We start from the raw sequence: 24845 nt of genomic DNA, 5'->3' as shown, positions 1-24845 counted from the left end.
GAGGCAATAAGGTAGATGGCCCTGTCTGCCAGGACTCTGTGTGATCAGTTGATTAATGAGCGATACCAGTAACCTCAATGACACCTCCCCATTCACCAACAGTCCTACACTCCTTACCTTTTCTCTCTCACATGACCATCAAATCGTCGTCCTTATGATTATACATTTCTGCGATGAACTGAGGGAGGGAGCAGTGAAAACCAACACCAAATTCAAGTCCAAATTTATAAATTAACACATGAAATGATTGAAACAACATGAGACTATTCACATTTGTGCATTCCCTTAGTGCCTGTCATTCATGTGCCTTTACCTATCCTAATGCTCCTATGAGGTGCATCCCCAGTGGCTGGAGCATGGGTGGTGCAAGGCTGCTGACCTTCAATGGAGGAGCGTGCAGGTGGCCTTAGACGACGACCTCTAGCAGCTCTTGGCCGGGAGGGCCCGGGCTGCAGCAGTCTTGTCTGGCTGGCTGACAGGCATCAGCAAGGGCACTGGTGGAGTGGCAGGGGTAGGAGCAGGAATGCTGTCATCCTGAGAAAGGACAGCAGCTTCGTCTTTCATGACACCACTGCCACTCTCCCGGGGTGTCGCATCAGCAATCCTAGTGATCTGCTAGAGAACAGATTGCTGGACTGCTGTGACGCCCTGAAAGCCCCGTTCCACAGTGGAACCCAGAGCCACGACAGCAGCAGTCTGAGCTTCCAAAGTAACAATCAGACCTTGGATGGCAGATGTTTGTGTTGCGATGGAAGCTGTGACATCGGTCATCAGACACTGCATCATGGTGGGTTCCACAGGTGTGCTGATAGAGGTGACCACCCATTCCATGTTGAGAAGGATAGGCTCCAAGTTCTGCACAAAGCCCTGTGCCAAGTTGGAGCTGGACTCCTCCATGCCCCTTGACATTGTACGCAGGCTTTCTGGCAGGCTTTCCAGTACACCAAGTATTTGGTTGTGTACGCCCATCAGCCTTCTTCTGCGGTATCTGTTCCCCCCGCCCTGGCTCCTGCAGACTTGTGCCTCGATGTCTCACCATGTGCAGATCCCCCCTCTATCCTAGCCTTTAAACTACACGCGGTGTCCGTCTCTGAGCTGGTGGCTGCGAATGTGAGATCGAGTGCCATTGTGTCTGCATCATCATTGTCATCTTCCTCTGCTTCCTCCTGGTTGTGCCCGTTCCAGTTCTTGGGTATCTGAAATGACAAAGGGACACGGGTTGAATTGTGGTGCGGGGAAAGGAGAAAGTAAGACATGCGTGCTGAGACCATCTGCAGCACGAGAGTCAGAAAAGATTGTAGGATGAGGGTGAAGTGTGAAATGAGAAGGAGGATTAGGTATGCAGAGACCCTCATCATCGATACCTCCAGCACTGCCAGTGGCTACGGCAACAGCGACGGCCCGCCCAATGATCGACAGCACTGTCGCCTCCATGGGGGTGAGGACGTATAAGCGCGCCTGTCCTCCCCCAGGTCTTTCTTGCTGCCTGCTGTTATGCGCCACCTTCTCCTGCCAGAAAGAGGGAAGTGTGCCAGTGAGTGTCCTGCAAGATGTTTGGGTGATGTAGCTGTGTGTGTGTGTCCTGAGAGTTGTGGGTGTGCGACTTGCAACTGTGGCACTGTGTGAGGGTGAGATGATTTGAAGAGTTGCTTACTGATGGAAAGAGTTTGTTTGTGGGTGGGTGACGGGGGGGGTGTAGGGCATGGAGCAGCGGATGCGGCCAGTGGTGCAGTTGGTAGGATATGCCACTTGACAGTTGAACTCACTCACCTTGACCACCCGTGTCAAATCATTGAACTTCTTCCTGCACTGCATCCACGTGCGTGGTGCGATGCTCCTGGCATTCACCTCGTACGCGACTTCCTCCCGCTGCCTCTTCAGCATATGACTGGAGGGCCTTTTGCCTCCCTGCGGATAAAGGATGCTCCTCCGTGCGTCCACCTCTTGCACCAAGGCCTCTAGCGCATCATCCGAGAACCTTGGTGCAAGCTTTCTCATAGACGCAACCATTCCTCACTTTCCTGGAGGTGCACAGAGCTAGCTGGCAAACAAATTCCAGTTCTCCCTGTAGCCACAGTTCGCCTCCCCTTTAAGAGGTGCAGGCTGCCTTTAAGTAGTGCTGGCCACTTCCGATATCGGGGCCCCCTACTGGTGCGTGCAGCCAATCAACAGTGCAGATCGTGCTAGCTGAACGCAGCAATCGTGTAGGTCATCAGGCAACATGAATGTTACGTTCAGGGGTAAACCAATTTAACCCCCAATGTCTTCTGCTTCCGGAGACTGTGAAAGTTATTTCAAGAAGAATCCATAGAATCTTGTCAGAGACCTGATCTGCTTCAGGCAAAGTTTCACAGATGTGACATTTGATAGTATCACAGCCAAACCAATCCTGTTCAAATGCATAAACTCTCCAACATGGGCCATTTAACAACAATCATAAGCAAACACTTGGATGATACATTTCCCCCTTCTCTTATTCCAGGGGCTGCGGGCAAGTGTAGAACTCTCTTTTGTCATCGCCACTGAGAGCCGTAAACTCAGGATTCAACCTGGCACCTTCCTAGACTTTATGGCTTGTTTCCACTTAGTTCAATACATTTATTAGCTGAGCCTCCTAAGGGGATGGGACTTAGTGACTTTATTTTGCTTCAACACTGTGATTAACATGAAGATGTGTGGGAAGTACATCTTATCGGTGCTTTATACATTTAAACAGTACGTTGCTTAATAATTGTGGTTTTAAGCTTCAAAAGGCCTACGCAGCACCTCCACCAAGAAGCCATTGCGACACTATCAGAGATGTTAATCTAGCACCTCATCCCAGTAAGAATTCAAAGGTGCAAACAGAAAATGTCCAGACTGACTTATTTAAGAGCATACTTCTGGAATTAGATTTCATCTGCTAGATTTATTTTACATGTATTTCAGCGGATAGATCTGGGAATAAAGAAGGGTAAATCACTAAAAGTAGCAACACAAGCTGATAATGCGATAAAGAGTGCAACCAAAGTAGTGGGTTCATTTCTGGAGGAATAGAGTACAAAAACAGGGAGATAATGTTAAATTTGTAGAAACTTTGATTCAACCACATTTGGAGTATTGTGTGCAATTCTAGTCTCCATATTACAAAAAAGATATTGAAGCAAAGGAGAAAAGTGCAGATAAGATTTATATGGATGTTACCAGATTTCAGAGGATGTAACTGTCAGGAAAGATTGAGCAGGCTGGGGCTCTTTTCTCTAGAAAAGAGAAGACTAAGATGAGACCAGATAGAGGTCTTTAAAATTATGAAGGGGCTCAATAGGGAAACTGCGAGGGAACTATTTCCAATTGTGGGTGAGTCCAGAACAATGTGGCATAAATATAAGATAGTTACCAATAGATCAAATAAAGAATTTAGGAGGAATTCCTTTCACAGAGTGGTGAGAATGTGGAACTTGCTGCTACATGGAGTGGTTGAAGCAGATGGATTTAAGGGGAGGCTTGATGCATACATGAGGGAGAAGGGAATAGAGGGTTACAGATGCAGGGTGTGAAGAGGTAATTAGGGTGGAAGCAAGTTCATGTGGAGAATAAACACTGGCATAGACCAGTTGGGCCAAATGGCCTGTGTCTGTGCTGTAGAATCTCTGTACTCCCCCGTCTTATCTCTTTACCCAAAGAGGTAGCAGCTAAAACAAACTGTCATTTGTGGCTCATTCAATATTTTTAATATTGGAACAGATGTAAATCAATGTATGCCTTTTCTCCCCAAAGTGCTATTCCACTCCAGTGAAAATATGAATAATATATTATTGACCCCATTCTAATTAGCAAAGTAATAAAAATTTTGCGCTCTGTAATTGCTCTGATCTTCTAATTAGGTCACAGGAGTGATGTTAGAATGAAATCACCAAACACGCATTGTAAAGTGCAGCCAGTAACCTCATTTTTGCAGTCATTTGTAATTTTAATTGACTGAGGCTTTCATAAAAAGCTTGTCTCCTTGCAACTTTTGCTCTTGTGCAGTTGATGTTCTTAAAATATGACTGAAGTCTCTGTGGTATTCTCTTTGTAGTCCAACCTCACAAAGCAACAAAATGGCTTCAAAATCACCTTGAAAACCTTGGAGGACAACCTGCTTTCCCGCCTTTCCTCTGCTTCTGGAAACTTCCTTGGAGACACAGCCTTGGTAGAAAACCTGGAGACTACCAAGAGGACTGCAGCTGAGATTGAAGAGAAGGTGAGCCCAAGTCAGGCTACAAAGAGAATGTCATTTAGACAGAGAACATGCCTTCAGACATATTTAGAAGTGATTTATGATGAGAATGGGGACATATTAATTCTCAGTCTGTTTGAGAAACTGGTTGAACACTGCAGCCAGTTTAGAAGGAACTAAAATAACATGTCATTTACCTTGTCTTCTGGCAAGGCCAACTCTCTGTATTCCTCAGAGTTCAGTCTGGCAAGCAGCCTGTTTATGAGCCCAGATTAATACGTGGATTAGGAATGCTTGAATATAGCTGGACATTTTTTTTTGCATGAATATCTGGCCTATTTAACTCCTGAGTTCTAACTGTCCTCTGCAGTATTAATAAAACATCCAGTTTACATCATAGAATACGAAAAAAAAATGAATAATTTTCTCTAAATTTGTATGCAACCTTTTTGCATTTTGGTTGTGGAATGACCAAAGGGTAGTAATTCCAAGCAGAATAATTCACACTCCCTTTTATTTTAAACGGGTTAATATCAGTATAAAATAGCACAGATGTGGGGATGTGATAACTTGCATTAAATAGTCAGATGTGAACCTCGTGATCAGAATTTCTGCACCCGAATGGGCAGTTTTTGAATGACTTGTAAATTTGTAAAGGTGACCTCATTTGATCCATTTTCCCAACTTTGTCTTTGGCTGGAAAATTCCACCAATAAAGGTCAGAAATATAGGAACAGGAGTAGGCCATTCAGCCCCTCGAGCCTGTTCCGCCATTCATTGAAATCATGGCTGATCTGTATCCTAACTCCATTTACCCACCCTGACTCCATATCCCTTAATACCCTTGGCTAGCAGAAATCTATCATTCTCAGATTTAAAATGATTAATTGAGCTAGCATCTACTGCTTTTTATGGGAGAGAGTTCTACACTTCTACCACATTTGCGTGAAGAAGTGTTTCCTAAATTCTCTCCTGAATGGCCTGGCTCTGATTTTAAGGCTATGTCCCCTTGTCCTAGACTCCCCCACCAGCGGAAAAAGTTTCTCTCTATCTACCCTATCAATTCCTTTCAAAATCCCAAAAATCTCAATCAGATCACCCTATGACCTTCTATGTTCCAGGGAATACAAGCCTAGTTCAGGTAATCTCTCCTCATAATCTAACCCTTGGAGCCCTGGTAACAAGGGCTTTGAATTTGAAATAAAGTATACATATGTTATAGAAGTACATGTTCAGAAGAGCAGGCAAGCTGTGATGGTGATGGAGGGTATCCAACATCTGAGAGACACTTTTACTTTCTGCGGAATGCACAATATAGTTAACAAGATCGATCTGCTTTGTGTGAGGTTCATTAAGATAATAAATTGCAGTGCAGCAGAAAGGCAGGTTTTCCCTGCTCCATCCCTTGACCTTGCTGGTCATTTCTAGGTCACATACAATGTGTGTCAGCAGCAACTTATATTTTTTTAAGAGTGATTGGACAAAGGGCCTGATTCTCAAAGGTCCTGAAGTTATGCAGTGGGAGTACAGTTGTACTAATGCTTACCGTATTCGCCTGAAATTCCTCTGAGATATTTTAATTGACCGTACCAGAGAGAGGAATTTTAGAGGCAAATGTTAAGCATTTATACTTCAGCATTTCACAGCATAATTTCAGATCCAGGGGACTTAATATTAAAAGGGTGGTGGGATGGCAGCAGGGGTGGGGGGGGGGGGGGCAGGTGCAGTGGGCATGTGGCAAACCCGAATAATAAAAATTTACCTTTCCCCGCGCGATCGCGACTTAATTGGCAGCATTTAATGTTGTTTCCGGGTTTGCTATCTGAAAGCTGCTGCATGACAGGCTTTCAGCTGGAGTGTCTGTACTTAAAGGGCCATTGCTCCAATGGATTTTGTTGGAACAAAGAGCAAGAAGACCCAGTGGAGCAGCACAGGGGCAAGGCTGCTCCAAGATTCAGCGTTGCCTCAGTTCAGCTGCTACTGGCCGGGGTGAGGAGGAGGAGGGAACTATTTTACACGGCCGACAGGAGGAAGTGCCTTGCCTCTACCACCAAGAAGGCCTGGCCTGAGGTGGCAGAGGTGGTCACCAGCAGCAGCAACATATCCCACACCTGGGTCCAGTGCAGGAAGCGTTTCAATGACCCAACTAGGTCAGCAAAAGTGAGTACACTTACTGATTCTCCTACATTCTGTGGTGCACATCACCCACCCTCTCACCCCCCAACTCATTCTGCACTCCATCACATCACTCCTCACACCCACTTAGGGCTCATCCTCAAAATACCTGTACTTCCTCAGCACTTCCTCAACTCCCCATTTGTGACCCCACCACTACCACTCACCCCAATCCTGATCCAATGTGATGTCTCTGTCTCATACTCACCCTCTGCACCTCTTTCACGGTCAGCCTCACCCGAAGCAATGCCTTCATTGGTTGGCCACTTCACCATCACTCATTCTAGGAGAAGAGAGTGCAAAATGCACGCGAGGGCAAGGACTGGAGGGGGGCCACAACAAATAGTGCTCCACACAGGCGCGCAGGAGGAGGCCCTGCAGATCAGCCACACCCTCGAGTGCCTGACCGACGGGAACGCCAAGACTGGCACCCCACAAATGTCTGGTGACACAACTTTAACATTCATCACACACAACATGAATTGATGTTAACAATGCTTGGCATGTTGAACACCTCAGTATGCTTAATATTGCCTTCTGTTCTCTTACAGGACCTTCAACGACCGCAGTGACAGCAGAGGGTGATTCCTCAGAGGACGTGCCGGCCTCTGAGGGCGCACTGTCACATCTTAGTGAGGCATCCACCAGCGCAGATACTCACATCTCGGTGGATCCTAATGGTCAGTTAGTTGGGTTGGCACCTGGTGAGTCAACACACACAAGTAAGCGTGAGCAGACATTGGTGGCAGGGGCAGCTTTGGAGAGTCCACTTCAGTGAGCGTACTCCTCTCCAGGCTCTGTTCAGCTGGACGCAGATGCTGAACCCCGGAGACCATCCTTAAAAAGGAGAATGATTGAGGGACAGCAGCATATTTGCGAGGTACTGGAACAAGTGCCACGCACACTCTCCACAATAGCGCAGAGGATGGAGGAGTCCAACTCCTGCAAGAGTGGAATGGTGGCACAGGTATGGGAGGGAATCTCTGAGATAGCCTCATAGGGACGTGAGGAACTATCTGAGATAGTGTCGCACGTAACTGTTGAAATGTCTGAGATAATGTCGCAGGTAAGTGCTGGAATGTCTGCGATGGAGAGAAGGCTAGCCTCCATTGAGCTTCAAGCACGGCTCACAAATGAGTCCATTCAGGCCCTAATAATGGCCATTCAGACTCACGGTGAATGACATTCTGCTACCTTAAACAGGCAGACAGAAACTTTATAACTGGGCTTCCAAGGCATCATACGTGTCCTCCAAACTGTTCTCCAGCAAGGTGGTGGGAGTGAAGTGGGCCTGGTCCAGGAGAGAGATGATGGTGAAAGGGGACATGAAGTGGGGACACCACTCCCACGTCTCACCCGTTGCCCCCCTCTAAAACCAGTACCCGCAATGCTACCTCCTCTCCAGGTGGCGGAGTCTGCACCTACACAGGCACAGGTGGGGCAGTCTTTGGAGGGCCCCTTATGAGCTCCAAAACCCAAAGGGTGTAGGCCGAAAGCATCTGAGCAGTCCAGCCATGGACATGAGCAACCTGCCACTACCTCTGCTGCAGCCACAGGGGATGCACCACGTAGAAGTGGAAGAAGAGAAAGGCTAAGGATTTGTGATCACGAAGGGTGTGCACAAGGGTGTTTGACAGACTGTCATGTTTTTCATTTATATTTGGTTTATGTTGAAGTCACATTAAATGTTATCATTCTCACCACCACTGCCACGTTTGTGATGGCGCCCTTTCATGTGCTTCACCATGAACAGCGACACTTGATGCCACCCAGTGGGTCACTTAACAATGGGTGTATGTGTAGCTGCAGGACTGTTTTGTGCAGGGACCGGGGGGGGGAGGGGGGTGGTGGTACTGGTGTTGGCGCTGGTCTTTCCAGGTGGTGTGAGGACTGGACTCTTCTCCCTTCCTGATCTTATGAGAACCGCTCACATATGAGTGACTCCCTGGCCTCATGAGCAGCCAGGTGAGCCGCTGCTCTGCCCATGGGTTCATTCTCCTCTTCCTGCTCCTGCTCCTGCTCAATGTGGATGGCAGATGTGGATGGTGGATGCAACCGGTACCCCTCTATGTTGCGCCATTTTGTGCAGGACACCACACACTACTATAATGCGACCCGCTCTCGCTCCCCCAGAACGATGGAGGCACTGAAATCGCATCTTGAGCAGCAGCCCTATCGCATATTCAATTATAGACCTGGTGGCGATGTGGCTGTCGTTGTATCGAGCTGTTGCTCGCTGATGGGGTTCCTCAGAGGTGTCATGAGCCATGTGTGCAGGGAGTATCCCTTGTCCCCGAGGAGCCAGCCCTTAAAAGTGTTCGGTGCGTGGAAGAGGCCCGGGATGTTGGATTCCCTCAGAATAAATGAATCGTGGCAGCTGCCAGGGAATCGCGCACACACGTGAAGTAATCTTTTGCAGTGGTCACAAACGAGCTGAGCATTGATGTAACAGTCCTGGCTCATGTGGAGGTGCTCGGATTGCTATATGTGTGCAACCAATTGCACCTTGTACCAGGAAGCTAGCCAAAGAGTGGAATCCCACTGCCCTCTCCGACTGGCTGAGGTTGTCCATGGGGAAGTTGACGTACTGCGAGGCCCTGCGAAACAAGCCGTCGGTGTCCTGCCATATGCACGATTGAGAGACCCCGGCAATTTCACCGAGGGCACCCTGGAATGATCTGTAGGCGAAGAAGCTGAGGGCAGTGGTCACTTTAACAGCGACGGGTAATGAGATGCAGCCAGGCCCAGGAGGGAGCAGCTCGGCATGAAAGGAGGCTGCAAATGTCTGCGACCACCTGGTGACTCACTCTCAGCCTCGGTATGCACTGCTCCTCAGAGAGGTCCGGGAAGCTCAGCCTCATACTGTAGACTCTCTGACGAGGGTAGTGCGTCCTGCGACATCGCTCCCTCTGTCGTTCCCCTCTGGGACCTTGTGCAGATGCCTGTGGCGCAGCACTGTGTTGTGGAGCTCCAAGTGGCAGAAGTGCACGCTGTGCATGGCGAGGATGGTGATGTTGTTCGTCCTCGGATGTAGCGGTGAATGCAGCCATCACGCATCCTGGTGATGTCAGTTTGAGGGCATCTGAAAAGTTGTTAAATATGTGTAAACAGAACAATTCTGAGTGTAAAACAAGAATTTTCAGTCTAAACACAGAGATCTCCCAGCCAAAAGTTTGTCTGAGAGAACTGAGTGCCCTGCTGCAATAACTCACCTTTTAGCCCCATTTGTCCAACAGGCATTTAAATGTCCAAATGGCTGCCAGCTGAAACATGACTCCTTCACCATGGCGTGTTTCACACAACACGGGAAACACGCTGAGGCAGCGTTGAAATCGCTTGCCTTCGATCTAAATTACATTTATTCTTTTTTTAATGACTTTAACTGGTTGATTTAGTGGTTTAAATATCATCCCGTCGGCTTTAATTGCCGGCGGGACTTCCGGGTTTGGGAACGGCGCGCGCACCCAGATGACTCTGGGTCTCGTGCGTTCTTCAGTGTATTGGAGCCGGGATTTCTATCCGCTCCAAAAAACACAATTTTCTTTGCCCCCCCCCTCCCCCCCCCCCCCCCCCCCCCAATCCCGCCCCCAACACACCCGGACTTTTCTTTTAAAATTGAGCCCAGTGTGTTTGTCAGCTCTTTATTTTCCTTTGGCATTTAGCTGCATTTTAGATGTTTTGATATTCTGATTAATGATGTGTTCCGAATTGGAGAGGTATTTGGCAAATTTGAGCCCTGAAGACAGAGCATGAGTATGACTTTGAGGAGAAAGCCTTGGAGCAAAATAAGGTTTACCTCAAAGAACCAATGGATAGTTTTAGAAAGTGGAACCTTGCATATGAACACCTCCCCCTGATGACAGCCTCATGTTGTAACTGCACTAAAAAGCATCTTTTTAAACTCCTCAGAGGTAAGTTCCATCAAAGAGTTATTTGACAGGCAAATTGCAGGGGAAAAAAATGTTCACATTAACTCCTACCTTATCAGGCACTGCCCAGGGTCCTGCTCCTTTTACATGTTTACAGATTTTTAAAACGCAGGTTTAGTTCAGCTGTGAAGTGACTTTTGGATATTGTTTGCATTTTTCTGCAGTGAGAAAGCAAGTCAAACAAACTGTGTTAGGAATGGCTGCAAGATATAAATGTTTGAGGGGCCCAGGTATGTAAGGAGCGACTCATGAGGTCAGCACACCTCAGATTTGCAATGACACACAGCCTTTCCATTCTGTACACCTGAATTCTGGGTCTTTGCAGACTGGGGATTACTGGCTTGGAAAGCCTATACAAGGCTGTGCTGTTTTGTGGATACTTTTTCTGTTTTGAAGTGCTCGAGCTTTGCTCTTCCAGATATCCATATATGAATCATTGATGCTTTCAACAGGAGACAGCTTTCATCACCTTTGCCCTGCATGAGACATCTCAAAATATGGAAGTTTTCTTAAACATGTCCTTCAGCTCCTGAAAACTGAAGTAAAGGGCAGATAATTCCCAGATGGCACTTTTCAGAATCCATTGGCCTGTAATCGCATCCTGCGAATAGATTGATTGTCTGGTTAAGTAAAATCACCTGTTTCTTCCCATATTTGACCATCTCATCTTTTTTAATTCAGGTAAAAGAGGCCAAGGTAACTGAGCTTAAGATCAACGAGGCACGTGAGCACTACCGACTTGCTGCAGGCCGAGCTTCTCTATTGTACTTCATAATGAATGACCTCAATAAAATCCATCCCATGTACCAGTTCTCTTTGAAGGTATGCCAGTACAATCCCACCAGATGTTTCCTTTGCTCCCTGTTGTTCAATTTAGCAGATGAACTACTTTAATAAACAGTCTTGCTTTTTAATTGCGGTTTGATTTTTTTCCCGTTGCTCTAAATGCTTTCACATTATTATATTGAAAATAAAGGGTCAGATGTCAAAATCTTATCAGTTGTGGCAAGAAAAGCCATAAATACAAAATGCATTGCTTTAGAGAGTGATCAAAGAATTACTCCCCTGGGATTTTATGCTATTCATTTTATGTTTCCAAAAGATACAGCTTTTTGATATTAAATTGCCAGCGAAGAATAGAGAGCTAAATCTAACCTAGGGTTTGACATGTTTATAGAATAAAGATTTTATTGCTGGCGATATAATGTTCAATAACATAATTTGCTAATAAATTCTGGTGCTGATTTCTTCAGGCTTTTAGTGTCGTATTCCAAATGGCAGTGAAGAGGGCACCAGCTGATGAAGTCCTCAAGCAGAGAGTGGCCAATTTGATTGACAGCATCACGTTTTCGGTGTTCCAATACACAACGAGAGGACTGTTTGAATGCGATAAGCTGACCTATACAGCTCAGGTCACCTTTCAGGTAAATAAGAGTTATTCTACAAGTCTCCATTTAATCCGCCTTCACTTTAACACACTCGTTTACAAAGCAATCCCTTTATGCTGAAGCTTGGCTTCCTCAATAACATAAATCAAATTCTTTCCACTCATTGCTGAGTTAGCTGATCTCAACCAAGGTACGACAATCAGCCTGAGCTGGTGAGAGGAATATTCAGCCAGGGTTCTCACTCCTCATTGCTGTCCAGTGACCCTTGCAGAAAAAAGCATATGCGTGGGTATTGGGTGCAGACAGGAGCTCGGGTGTGAAGTTGTCCAGAGTTGAATAGCCAGCAACACTCACTGTCTGTGCTCATACATGAAGTGGAGATGCCGGTGATGGACTGGGGTTGACAATTGTAAACAATTTTACAACACCAAGTTATAGTCCAACAAATTTATTTTAAATAAAATTCCACAAGCTTTCGGAGGCTTCCTCCTTCGTCGGGCGGATGGTGCAAATCATCATTTCCACCATCCGCCCGACGAAGGAGGAAGCCTCCGAAAGCTTGTGGAATTTAATTTAAAATAAATTTGTTGGACTATAACTTGGTGTTGTAAAATTGTTTACAACTCATACATGAAGAATGACCACTTGGGTGATGTACTGAAGGATTCTCTTGTGCCATTTATAACCTTACCACAGCAAGGAAGAGCCTTGAGGGGAAAAAGATTGGTTGGAAAGAAGGATACTGGAGTTTAGTTTACAACTTTCTTACCCAACTTTTTGTGCTGTGTTTTGGGATATTTCCTAGAAGAAGCATGGCTCCTGTAATTTGTGTTGTGATTCATTGCTGACAATATGATTGCAGAGAAAAGTACATTTAGTTCTGAATCACTGTTGAATAGTGCATTAGCCCACAGTATTACAGTAATAAAAACAGAAAATGGTGGATATTCACAGAAGGTCGACTAGAAAGCCTGAAAATTAATATTGTAGGTGTTCATCAGAATAATAATCTCTTGTTCTGTATCAGATGCTCTAAAGAGAATCTTTATTTTCTTTCACCTTAAATTTTTCCAATTCTTCCGTTTTTATTTCAGATTTCCAGCTTTGCCATTTTTTAAAAATCTCTTTTACTGTACCAGCCTGTCCACACGTTGTTTAGCAGAATGATCTGATAGAACTTTGCACACGTTAAAATTAATTTTCCAAGACTCCACATCAGCCAAAAACCTCGCTCTGCCAGAGTGCCAATTGGAGAATCAGGTGTGGAGATCAGTGCTCCCAATTCGATATGCTTTCAATTTTCCGCTGTTGATTTTAATGGTTGGAAAATCGGGAGTGTCTCAAATCGGGCATGGAGTCTCAGAGAATTTACTCCACTGTGTTGAAACCAAACGGAGCGTCACACCTCCCCAGAGTACCCACACCCTGCATTTGGAATGGCCGCAGCTTAAAGATTTCTGATAAATCAGGTTTTACTTTAATCCATATGGTTTTGATTTTGTCCTGTTCATTTTCGAATTGTTTTTATGTTTAATTGCTGGATTTTCTTTACTGTTTTTCTGTTTTTATTTTTGCTTCTCTGTGTAAGAGAGAACTCACATTTTGTGAAGAATAAAAACAAATCTTTTAGGTTAAAATAACACAACCTTCTGAATGATGGAAAATTAATAGCAAAAGAAAAGCTGATCTAGAAATGCCCCTTCTATGATGGCCAATTAAAAACATTGAACGACACGTATTAACTCTGAGAATTTTGCTTCTCCAAGATATCTATCCATTTAAGTATTTGGAAGGTTCAAAATCATTGTGATATGAAAGCAAGCTGTACAGCATTAGTCATTACCTCTGCAGTCTTGTTGCTTGTACTGGAGACCACCCATCACCACACTGAGCTGATACGAGGTGATGTAAAGTATCAGTCTTATTTAATACTGTGGATTCTTTTAAATAAAACAATTCTAAAGGTTTGTTCAAAAAGCACGCATTCTACAAATGCATGGTTGTACCATGTCTGGAAACCTAATGGGTTGATGGGTGCGCTGTCTGATATCACATGCCTTACACCAACTTCATTGAAGGTCCTTTCAAAATGCCCTTTGTAAATGTCTGCTTGAATTGATGTTGACAGTCTGAAATATTAGATGCCTTTACTCCAACGTAGGTACAAAAACATCATTGTACCCATATTAGATCTGCCTGAATACCATTTCAGTATCTGAAAAGTCATTGAACTCAAAATGTTTCATGTTGTTCTGCTTTAGTGTCTTTCCTTGTTAACATCAAGTAAAACGTAACAGTGCAGAAAATAATGTACTAGTCCTGTGGAGCACAGGACACAGAGCTGAACACCTGCAGTTTGCACTGCTTTAGTTGCTGTATAATGTTGTTTTCATGTAGCCCGATGGCATCTTGGGCTATTTTGAGCTTAGTGTTTCTACAAACCATTGCTAAGTCGGAAATAAGTGTTCATTAATTCTTACCCAAGTCCTTTTCCATTTATATCTTCCCATACCAACGCAAAGGAGTGGGTAGCTGGGGTGGGGGTCAGGTAAATTGCACCAAGGCTTCTGTCTATGTCTTACAATAACTGACTGCTTGGAAGTATTTCAGAGTGACCTGGGGAGATAGTTGCATCTATTTTCCCTCCTTTGCGATGGAGAAGCACCTGATCTCCATTCAATACGACAACCAGGTCTATAACTCGCCATGCACATATCTGGCTGTGGGAGGGGTGGCCAGCAAAACTCTGCCCACAGCCTCTGGCTGTGTTGTGCAATGACAGGCACAAACAATTTTTTTTTTACCACTTTGTGATGCAGTGTGTTGCTTTAATTGTGCTGTGCCACTGTGCAGCCCTGCCTCTGAAGTACATCGAGTCTATAGCCCAGAAACAGGCCTTTCGGACCAACTGGTCTATGTTGGCATTTATGTTCCACACGAGCCTCCTTCCACCTCTCTTCATCTAACCCTATCAGCATGCCCCTCTAATCCTTTCTCTCTCATGTGATTGAGTTACATTGAGTACTTCTTAAAAACAGTAATACCAAGTGGTATTGGAAGCAGTTTTTTTAATACTGGAAGTACATTTTAGGAAGGGTTTCAATTGTCCTTTCAATTCTGTATCCTAAATCAAGCCTACATAGATGGAACTGCATTGTTGGGCATGATTTTAACATGACAGCAAGAAGTTAACGACTGGGTAGTAGTCGCGTGGGAAACCTGGAATGATTTTTTGAGTGTCAGTTTGAATGATCACGACTCAATTGAAGGCCCTTAATTTTACTTCCGGGTTTCGCACTTCCGAGCTGCGCAGTAGGCATACTGCACGTCCGAATGACATGCTGTGAATTGGAGTATTTAAAGGGCCATTGCAAAAATGGATTTTGAAGGAGAAAGGAGGATAATTCCAGAATGCAGCATCATAGGGCAAAGGCAGCCCCCCGTTTCAGCCGGTCCTCCCTTGAGTTGTTACTTGCTGGTGTCAGAAGCAGGAGGGAAGTCCTATACCCGGCTGATAAGAGGAAGCGCCCTGCTTCTGCTACTAAGAAGGCGTGGCCGGAGGTGGCAAAGGAGATTAGCAGCAGGAACACGGTGCCCAGGTCATGGTGCAATGCAGGAAGTGATTTAATGACCTAACCAGGTCAGGAAAAGTGAGTACTTTTGGTGATTCACCCACATTCTGTGAAAAGAACGCCCCCCCCCCGCCCCTCCACATTCCTTCCCTTTGTGTTGGCAAGCCTATTCTATCACATCACTCCTCACACCCCTTAAGGCTCAGTATCAACTTACCTTCACTTTCTGTGCACTTCCTCACCTCCTCATTTTGTGAACCCACCATTACCACTCACTCCAACCCTGATGCGGTGTGATGAATCTGTCTGATAGTCACCCTCTGGTACACCTGCTTCACCGTCAGCCTCACCCAAAGCAGTGCATCTGTCGGGTGAACACATCACCTTCAGTCACTCACACGTCTGTTCTTTCTCCCCTTGTATGAGAAGAAAGCATAAAATGGAAGGGAGAGGAGTATAACTGGAGGAGGCCCACCACAGATAATACTCTTGACAGATGCAGAGGAGAAGGTGATGGACATAAGTCGCACGGAGAGATTGGCAAGCCGCTGATGGCTGGTGACAGAACTTTGACATCCTTCACACACATGATGAATTGATGTTATCAATGATTGATCTGTTCCACACCTCAGTATGCTCATTGGAAAGATTGTAACTTCTGCGATGATTTTTAATATTGCTTTATGTTGTCTTCCAGGACCTTCACGGATTGATGAGAAGGCACGCACCATGAAAGAAGGCGATTCCCCAGAGGAGCTCAATTCCTCTGAGTGTGCACTGTCGCATCACAGCTAGCCATGCACCAGCGCAGATATTCGCACTTTGGTGGGCCCTGTTAGGCAGATAGTTGGGTTGTCACCTGGTGATTCAACACTCACAATTGAGCATGAGCAGACACTGGTGGCAGAGGCAGCTGTGGAGAGTCCACGTCGGGGGGCTCACTCCTCTCCAAGCTCTGCTCCGCTGGACACAGATGCTGAACCCCGGGGACATCATTGAGTGAGAATGATCGAGGTACAGTTCCCCTTTTGCGAGGTAATGGAAAAGATGTCATGCACACTCTCTCAATAGCCTCCCCCTCGCAACCATTACTCACAATGCTGCCTTCTCTCCCAATGTCTGAGACTGCACCTGATGGAGCAGTGTTTGGCGGGACTCTCACGGGCTCCAAAACCCAGAGGTCATAGGCCGAAATCATCTCATCAGTCAGGGTATGAACCTCAGGGCATCAGCCTCTGCCTGTAGACCCTCTCAAGTGGGTAGTGCCTCCGGCGACCTCGGCCCCTCCGTTGGTCCCCTCTGCTGTTCTTCAAATCCTTGTTGCGCACCTCTGTCTTGTGCACCTGCAGATCCCAGAACTGCATGCCGTGCCTACGACGGATGGTGATGTGCCTCCTCCTCAGATGTACTGTGAAATATGTCCAATTACCCCCCCCCCCCCCCCACTGTTCTGATACTGTCAGTTTGAGGGGGTCCAAAATGTAGGTAAATTTGTGTGAACACAGTCTCAACAAAGAAATCTCAGTCTAAACACAAAGAACTCCCAGCCGAAGGTTTGTCTGAGAGAACTGAGTGCCCAGCTGCAAAACCTCACCTTTTATTCAGATGCAACAATGACAGGTTTAAAGGTCCAAACAAGGGTTTGCTGCAACTCGCCTCCATTTCCATGGCGTGTTTCAGAAGCCACGGGAGACACGTTCAGGAGAAGTTAAATTCATTCCTCTCGCAGAATACACAAAAATTTAAACGCTTTAAGTACGTAAATTGGCCCTTTATACTTCCAGATGTCTGTTGTGTGTTCACGTCCTAATGTGCCTGGGTCAAACCTGGTCCCGCTCCAAAAAGCTCTTATTTTAACTTCCCACCCCAACCCACCCATTTTTGGGGGTTAAAATTGCCCCTGTTGTCTCTGATGGTTGGTAGGGGCACCAACCTAAGCTGACAGTACAAAATTATCCATATTTCAGTGTTAATTAGACTTTGAAGGGCTATAGTGATGGCTGATATGGGAACTGGAAATGTTATGCTAGTAAAGTAATAGCTGCTCTTTAAGCTTGAGGTTGAAGGGGTTGTTATTGGAATGGTCCAGAGGGAGATGCGATGCTCATTTAGCTAGTTCTGTCCCCAAACGGGATGCTTAAAATGGAGGAGGACATTTCATTGCCTTGAGTGTGCCATTTCTCACCGTCATTATCACGGAATTTGCCAGAAATGAGGTGTCCTCAAAAAATTGCTGACCATGAAATCCCTCCCTTGTTGAAAGTGTTATCTTCTCTACACTGTCACAAGACTTGCTTAAAGCCAAGTTCTCTGTAGTAATATTCTATTCCTTTTTTTTCTCTTCAAAGTGCTGTTTTATTCTTGGAAATATTGTGCAAAAGCATGTTGTCAGTGGATGACAAAGAAAATTAATTCCCGAAGTGGAGTTCCCTCAGTAGTGACCCACATTCCTGTTCTCCAGCACACGTCTCTAGTTAATGACAACGTACCTATTTAGGTTTGACCAGAGAGTCTCCCTGAACAACATTAACCTATATATCAGCTCTCAATCTTATCCTTTTTATTTGAATTTAAATGAGCCCACTCCACTTAAAGAGGAAACTTTGCAATTTTATTCTCTCCTTCTTTTAATTAGCATGAGTGTCCTGGTTTAAAATGTTGATGAAATAACAGGGGAATTACTGAGACTTATAGCAAAATTAATCAAGAGCAGAAGATAAGCATTATCCCTGGGAGTATCAGGGATCTCATCATTGTGTGTTACTTCTGCCCCCTCCCAGTATGGAGCTTGGTTCTTCCCAGTCACTGACTCCAATGATATTGCCTGCACTTACTGTTTAATTTTGCGTATGTATATAATATGTACATGTATGGTTTTAAAAGTAACCAAGGAAAAGCTGACCGACAGGAATACAGTAAAGTATGTGTTTACAGATCATCTGTCATTAGTTAATGCAAAATCTCGTGGCAATCAAGATTGCCATTGATTTACCTTAACCTAATATATACATAATTGTGAAATATTGTAACTTTGTATAAATGGGATTAATGTAAGTTAATAAGTAATTAAGTGTGCAATGTAATCCAATTCATAGAATCATAGTAGGTATAGCACAGGAGGAGGCCATTCAGCTCTTCATGCCTGTGCTGGCTCTTTGAAGGAGCTATCCAATTCGTCCCATTCCCCTGCTCTTTCCCCATAGCCCTGTAAATTTTTTCCTATCAAGCATTTATCCAATTCCCTTTTGAAAGTTACTATTGAACCTGTTTCCACCACCCTTTCAGGCAGTGCATTCCAGATCATCACAACTCGTGTAAAAAAAAATGTTTCCTCATGACACCTCAGGCTCTTTTGCCGATCACCTTAAATCTGTGCCCTCTGGTTGCCAACCCTTCTGCCACTGGAAACAGTTTCTCCTTGTTTACTCTGTCAAAACTGTTCATGATTTTGCACACCTTTATCAAATCTCTTCTTAACCTTCTCTGCTGTTAAGAGAACAACCCCAGCTTCTTCAGTCTCTCCACATAACTGAAGTCCCTTATCCCTGACACCATTCTAGTAAATCTCTTCTGCACCCTCTCTAAGACCTTGACATCCTTCCTAAAGTGTAGTGCCCAGAATTGAACACAATACTCCAGCTGAGGTCAAATCAGTGTTTTATAAAGGTTTAGCATAACTTCCTTGCTTTTGTACTCTATGCCTTTAATAAAGCCCAGGATCCCATATGCTTTTTTAACAGCCTTCTCAACTTATTCTGCCACCTTTAAAGATTTGTGTATGTACACCCCCAGGTCTCTCTGTTCCTGCACCCCCTTTAAAATTGTAACAATTAGTTTATATTGCCTCTCCTCATTCTTCCTACCAAAATGCATCACTTCACACTTCTGTGTTAAATTTCATCTGCCATGTGTCTGCTCATTTCACCAGTCTCTCTATGCCCTCCTGAAGTCTTTACTATCCTCTACATTGTTTACCACATTTCCGATTTTCATGTCATCTGCAAACTTTGAAATTATACTCTCTATATCCAAGTCCAGGTCATTAATATATATCAAAAAGAGCAGTGGTCCAATACTGACCCCTGGGGAACACCACTGTATACTTCCCTCCAGTCTGAAAAACAACCACTACTCTCTACTTTCTGACCCCTAGCCAATTTTGTATCCACGTTGCCACTGTCCCTTTAATCTCATCAGCTTTAATTTTGCTAACAAGTCTGTTATGTGGTACTTTATCAAATGCCTTGTGAAATTCCATATACATCAACCGCACTACCCTCATCAACACTCTCCGTTACTTCATCAAAGAACTCAATCAAGTTAGTGAAAGACGATTTTCCTTTAACAAATCCGTGCTGACTTTCATTTATTAGCCCATACTTTTCCAAGTGTCAATTTATTTCGTCCTGGATTATTGTCTCTAAAAATTTCCCCACCACCGATGTTAGGCTGGCTGGCCTGTAATTGCTGGGTTTATCCCTCTCCCCTTGCTTGGCACGATTGGGAGTTCAGCAGTAAACTGTGAAAATTGGTTATTAATATCTGTCAGCTCCCATAGTGAGTTTGGACAGACTGGTTCTGAATCATAAGAAAGAAAAATGGCAAAGTTGGAAATCAGAAATAAAAAATGAGAAATGATGGAAATAAACAGCAAAACAACCGGCAGCTGAAAGAGAAAGAGTGACTAATGTTCCAATGAATTCAAAGCAGATCAACTTTTTGTGCATATCTGCAATTTCTGTTTTTATTGCATTTGTAGCATTCAAAAATGATTCATAGCTACATTCATATCTGGAAGCAATTCCTGTTTGTTTGGGAAATTCCACTGTGTGATTTGTTAGTGAGCCATATTCACCCCGGGTCCAATGCCTAGTCTGTGCTGTGTTAGCTGTTACCAGTTGGTGCCATAGTTGACATCATTGTCTCTGGCCTAGGGAGAGAAAAAGTCTGGCAGGATTGCTGCTCCTAATCACTATCCAGTAACTACTACCAAAAAGTGTTGGTGTGTGATGTCAGATGAGGACAGGTACAGCTCAGTCGTGATGGGCCCCACCACCAAATATCCTCCTGATACTCTCTAGGCTCACACATGGAGAATGGCCACTTGGACAAAGCACCAGAGAGCTTCTGCCACTGGTGAAGCTGTACCTGAGCAAGAACCATGAGAAGAAAACTGAGGTGGGGTGTGAGAAGGTTGACGAAAGAAAATTAGTCACTATGGTGTTATTTAATGGCTGTCTGATATGAATCAGCCTTCAAGAACCTGGAAGAATTCTGATTCCAGGACTCACTGACTGGCTGAGCACATGTAAGGCCTGCACTTGACCAGATGTGCCTCATGTTGGAGCAGCAGCAAGTAATAATTCTCTTAACATTTAAGTGATTTTTAATTTAAAAAGATTAAAGTGTACAAGAAGTAGTATTTTGGAGTGTACTGTTCCATTGAGTATCTTTCTGCTTTTGAGATAATTTGAGATGAGACTGTCCAGTGCAGGCCAACTGCTCTTAAAATACCTGTCCTGACTCATAGGCATGGTGCTGTTGATGATAAGGTAAGAATGCTAGAATAAATGTGAAAGGAATGTAAACAAAGTGAGAAGTGAAAAATGAGAAATTTGTGCTGTATTAGCAATATGATGTTAATTTAAAAAGGTAACACTATGGAAACAAGGCTGTGTCAGAGCTTGTTTTACCTTTTACCTGACCAGTTGTAAATTGACATCAATTCTTGTGGGACCCGTAAGTGCTGGTCACTGCTGATGGGTTTTATCAGATACTGCAGAAGAATGAATAGGTATCACTAATTTGTATGTCTGTCTTTTTCTGTTCCCCTCAATTTGACAGATTCTTCTGATTAATAAAGAAATTAACCCAAAGGAGCTGGACTTCCTGCTTCGTTACCCAGCCCACCCAGGAGTCTCTAGTCCTGTGGATTTCCTTTCCAACCAGTCGTGGGGTGGCATTAAGGTAAAAATTTCCCACTCCTGTGTTGCTTACTACATTTGCTGTTATGAAAACTGAGTCAAGTTCTGATAAGAAGAGGAAGTACCATGAGTGATTCTCTAAAACACCTCAGGGACATTTTTTATCTTCACCACCTGGGTAGTAATCTGGTGGAGCGGATCACCTGCCCATTGCAGAACCTGCCCAATTTTCACAAGAACGGGTGGGTTCCATAATGGGGTGATCCACTCTGCTGGATTACCACCCAGGCAGTGAAGACAAAAATTTACCCCCTCATCTCAGTTATAATACCCATCTGAAGACACTTGGGTAATATGCGTTCCATCGGTCACTGTTCAATTTGCACAATTCCATAATGGGGCCTCGCTCTAATATATTACTCATTTCACCTGCATGATCCATTCTCCAGTCCCCATTGCAGGACGATTCATGAAGCATATTGGCTCATTTGATCAACGCATTGCCCGCTGAGTAGCTCAGCCTAAGGGACCAGGAAAGTCCTAAGTTGACCCCGGCCTGTGCTGAATTGGCTGGTGTACTACTGGGGTGTAAGTAGAAGTGCTGCATTTGGTGTCAGTAGTCTTGGGCTGTGGCAAGGGAAAAATCTGCCAGGGCTCCAACTCCTGATCACTATCCAGTCATCCCCTGCTGAAAAGTGTGCTTGCGTGGATGTTGGATGACGACAGGATCAGGCTTGGTTGTGATGTCTTTCACAATCAGATAGGCTGCCAATACTCATTGTTTACGATCACAGCAGAGGTGCTGTAGAACCTTACCTCGGCAAGAGTCAGTGCCATCACCCAAATATGGAATAAATTTGCCCTTTGTTTCACACTGGTTTACCGATTTGTGCAGCTGTTATATATATATTACTTACGCAGCATTTACAGGAGCTTGCATTGCTATAATAAGTCTACAGGCATTGTTCATACTGGTACAGGCACTGTTACATGTTTTAGGATCAAAGTATTTTGTTTGACAGGGTAACTGGGCGGGGTGACACTGCATCACATCTGGACTGTCATTGAGTTGGGTTACTATTCTTACGCTGCCTGGAATGACCAGCTTGACTCTTCCTCTGTGGGGGTCGGCTGCAGAGTTTCTGGAGAGGAGAGACTTGCATAGGATGAAAGGGGAAGAGTTCTAGACTGCCTGAGTTTTCTAGCCTTACACAGAGGCTAAATATCACTTTCTCCAATTTATGTCCCAAAAGTGCATAATGCACATGTTTGTGATGTGGGGGAGGGGATCTTCTTTTAGCAGTGTGATGCATTACCTTAACACTCAACCAAAGTTGACCATTTGGTTTTTTAAAAAAAAGGATTTGCTGGTGTTGAAACTCTTTAAAAGCTAAGGCAAGAATCTATTGCTTGGGTGGCAGAGGATTAACAGGTTTTCTCTATTTGTGTGGATGTGCAGCCTTGACACTAATCTGTACGAGCAACTGGCAAGTGTTTAGGCTCCTAGGAGACATAGGGTTAGGACTGTACATCTGTTCACCGACATCACTGTCTGTTTATTATACACAAAGGTAATGCCAACAGCTATTTATCTATGACCAATTTCAATGAGATACTATTCTATGAGTAGTGATAAATTGGAAAAACGGTCAACCTAACACAGGAATAAGCAGTGAGGGAGGTCATTTTTCTTTTGGGATGTGTATCTTCTCAGAAAAGGAAGGCTTGCATTTATATATTGCCTTATCTCAGAAATGTTTAAAAGCAGTGGATTATTTTGAAGTGCAGTGACTGATGTCATGCAGGCAAACACCGCAGTCACTTTTCACACAGCAAGATCTCACAAGTCGCAATGAGTTGAGTGACCAGGTAATGTGCTTTTGGTGGTATTGATTGAGGTAGGGAAGTTGGTCAAGACACCAAGGGAACTAATGCTCTTCAAACAGGATCTTTAAAACCCACTTCAACCAGAAGAGCAGTCAGACAAGGCCTTGGTTTTAATGTCTCATCAAAGTTTGACACCTCTGCAAATACAACATTCCCTCAGTACTGAGCTGGAATGCCACCCAAAATTAGTTCTTAGTTGCAGGGTTAGGGTTTGACAAAAAGAACTAGTCCATTGTAAAAACATCTGCAGCTCGGGGGCAATTTTAATTTTTATCATTGGCCAAAAACGGGTGATAGCAAATTGGAAGCCCATTTTGCGCCCCGCCCGATTTTGTTTTTCATTGAAGCCTGTAGAAAAGAAAATCAAGCGAGGTGTAAAATGGGCTGCTGATTCGCTATCACCCGTTTTTCGCAGGACGATAAGTTAAAAGTACCCCCAACGTATTCTTAATATCTTACATTTAGGTCGGAAATTTCCTCAGAGCTGGTCCTGCTCCGCCGCCCTAACTTCATTGGAAATGCAACAGAAATGGCACCTACATACATAAAGGAGGCTCTTCCACACTTGGCAAAGTTGTGGCAGTGGAACGGAAGCAGCTCTGAGGAAATGGTGGTGGAAGCAGATTTAATAGTAACTTTCAAAAGGGAATTGGATATCGACTTGACTAAGAAAAATTTGCAGGGCTATGGGGAAAGAGCCGGGGAGTGAAACTAATTCCATAGCTCTTTCAAAGAGCGGCACAAGCGCGATGGGCCAAATGGCCTCCTTCTGTGCGGTAAGATTCTATGAAATTACCTGCAGTAGTGTTGTTTGAGTCCCTTTGCAAAAAGTCTGCAAAAGGATCTTTTCCGCTATAAGGCACTGTGCAGTGAGTATGCATTGGTGTTGGAACAGATTCAATGTTCCCTTCGACCAGTCATGCTTCCACTGCCATTGATGGATACAAAAAAGGCTACGGGCCCCGACAACATCCTGGCTGTAGTGCTGAAGACTTGTGCTCGAGAACTCGCCGCGCTTCTAGCCAAACTGTTCCAGTACAGCTGCAACACTGGCATCTACCCGACGATGTGGAAAATTGCCCAAGTATGTCTTGTCCACAAAAAGCAGGAAAAATCCAATCCGGCCAATTACTGTCCCATCAGTCTACTCTCAATCATCAGCAAAGTGATGGAAGGTGTCGTCGACAGTGCTATCAAGCGGCACTTACTCACCAATAACCTGCTCACCGATGCTCATTTTGTGTTCTGCCAGGACCACTCGGCTCCAGACCTCATTACAGCCTTGGTCCAAACATGGACAAAGGAGCTGAATTCCAGAGGTGAGGTGAGTGACTGCCCTTGATATCAAGGCATCATTTGACCGAGTGTGGCACCAAGGAGCCCTAGTAAAATTGAAGTCAATGGGAATCGGGGAAAACTCACCAGTGGCTGGAGTCGTACCTAGCACAAAGGAAGATGTTAGTAGTTGTTGGAGGCCAATCATCTCAGCCCCAGGGCATTGCTGCAGGAGTTCCTCAGGGCAGTGTCCTAGGCCCAACCATCTTCAGCTGCTTCATCAATGACCTTCCCTCCATTATAAGGTCAGAAATGGGGATGTTTGCTGACAATTGCACAGTGTTCAGTTCCATTCGCAACCTCTCAGATAATGAAGCAGCCTGTGCTCGTGTGCAGCAAGACCTGGACAACATCCAGGCTTGGGCTGATAAGTGGTAAGTAACATTTGCGCCAGACAAGTGCCAGGCAATGACCATCTCCAACAAGAGAGAATCTAA

The 24845-nt window shown here is 44.7% G+C and overlaps 1 protein-coding gene across 1 annotated transcript in view; it reads left to right on the top strand.

Annotated features, from left to right (window-relative positions):
• LOC137341235 (dynein axonemal heavy chain 9-like) overlaps nucleotides 1-24845 on the top strand; it is a 422940-nt gene that overhangs the window by 305707 nt on the left and 92388 nt on the right. The window contains exons 56-59 of the mRNA XM_068004307.1: nucleotides 4058-4222; nucleotides 10984-11124; nucleotides 11556-11726; nucleotides 21107-21229. Coding sequence (XP_067860408.1) covers nucleotides 4058-4222; nucleotides 10984-11124; nucleotides 11556-11726; nucleotides 21107-21229 — 600 coding nt within the window. The remainder of the gene's footprint in view (nucleotides 1-4057; nucleotides 4223-10983; nucleotides 11125-11555; nucleotides 11727-21106; nucleotides 21230-24845) is intronic.

This window comes from Heptranchias perlo, chromosome 23, assembly GCF_035084215.1.
Source record: "Heptranchias perlo isolate sHepPer1 chromosome 23, sHepPer1.hap1, whole genome shotgun sequence".
NCBI classification, from domain to species: Eukaryota; Metazoa; Chordata; class Chondrichthyes; order Hexanchiformes; family Hexanchidae; genus Heptranchias; species Heptranchias perlo.
This window is presented reverse-complemented; position numbering and strand designations above follow the sequence as displayed.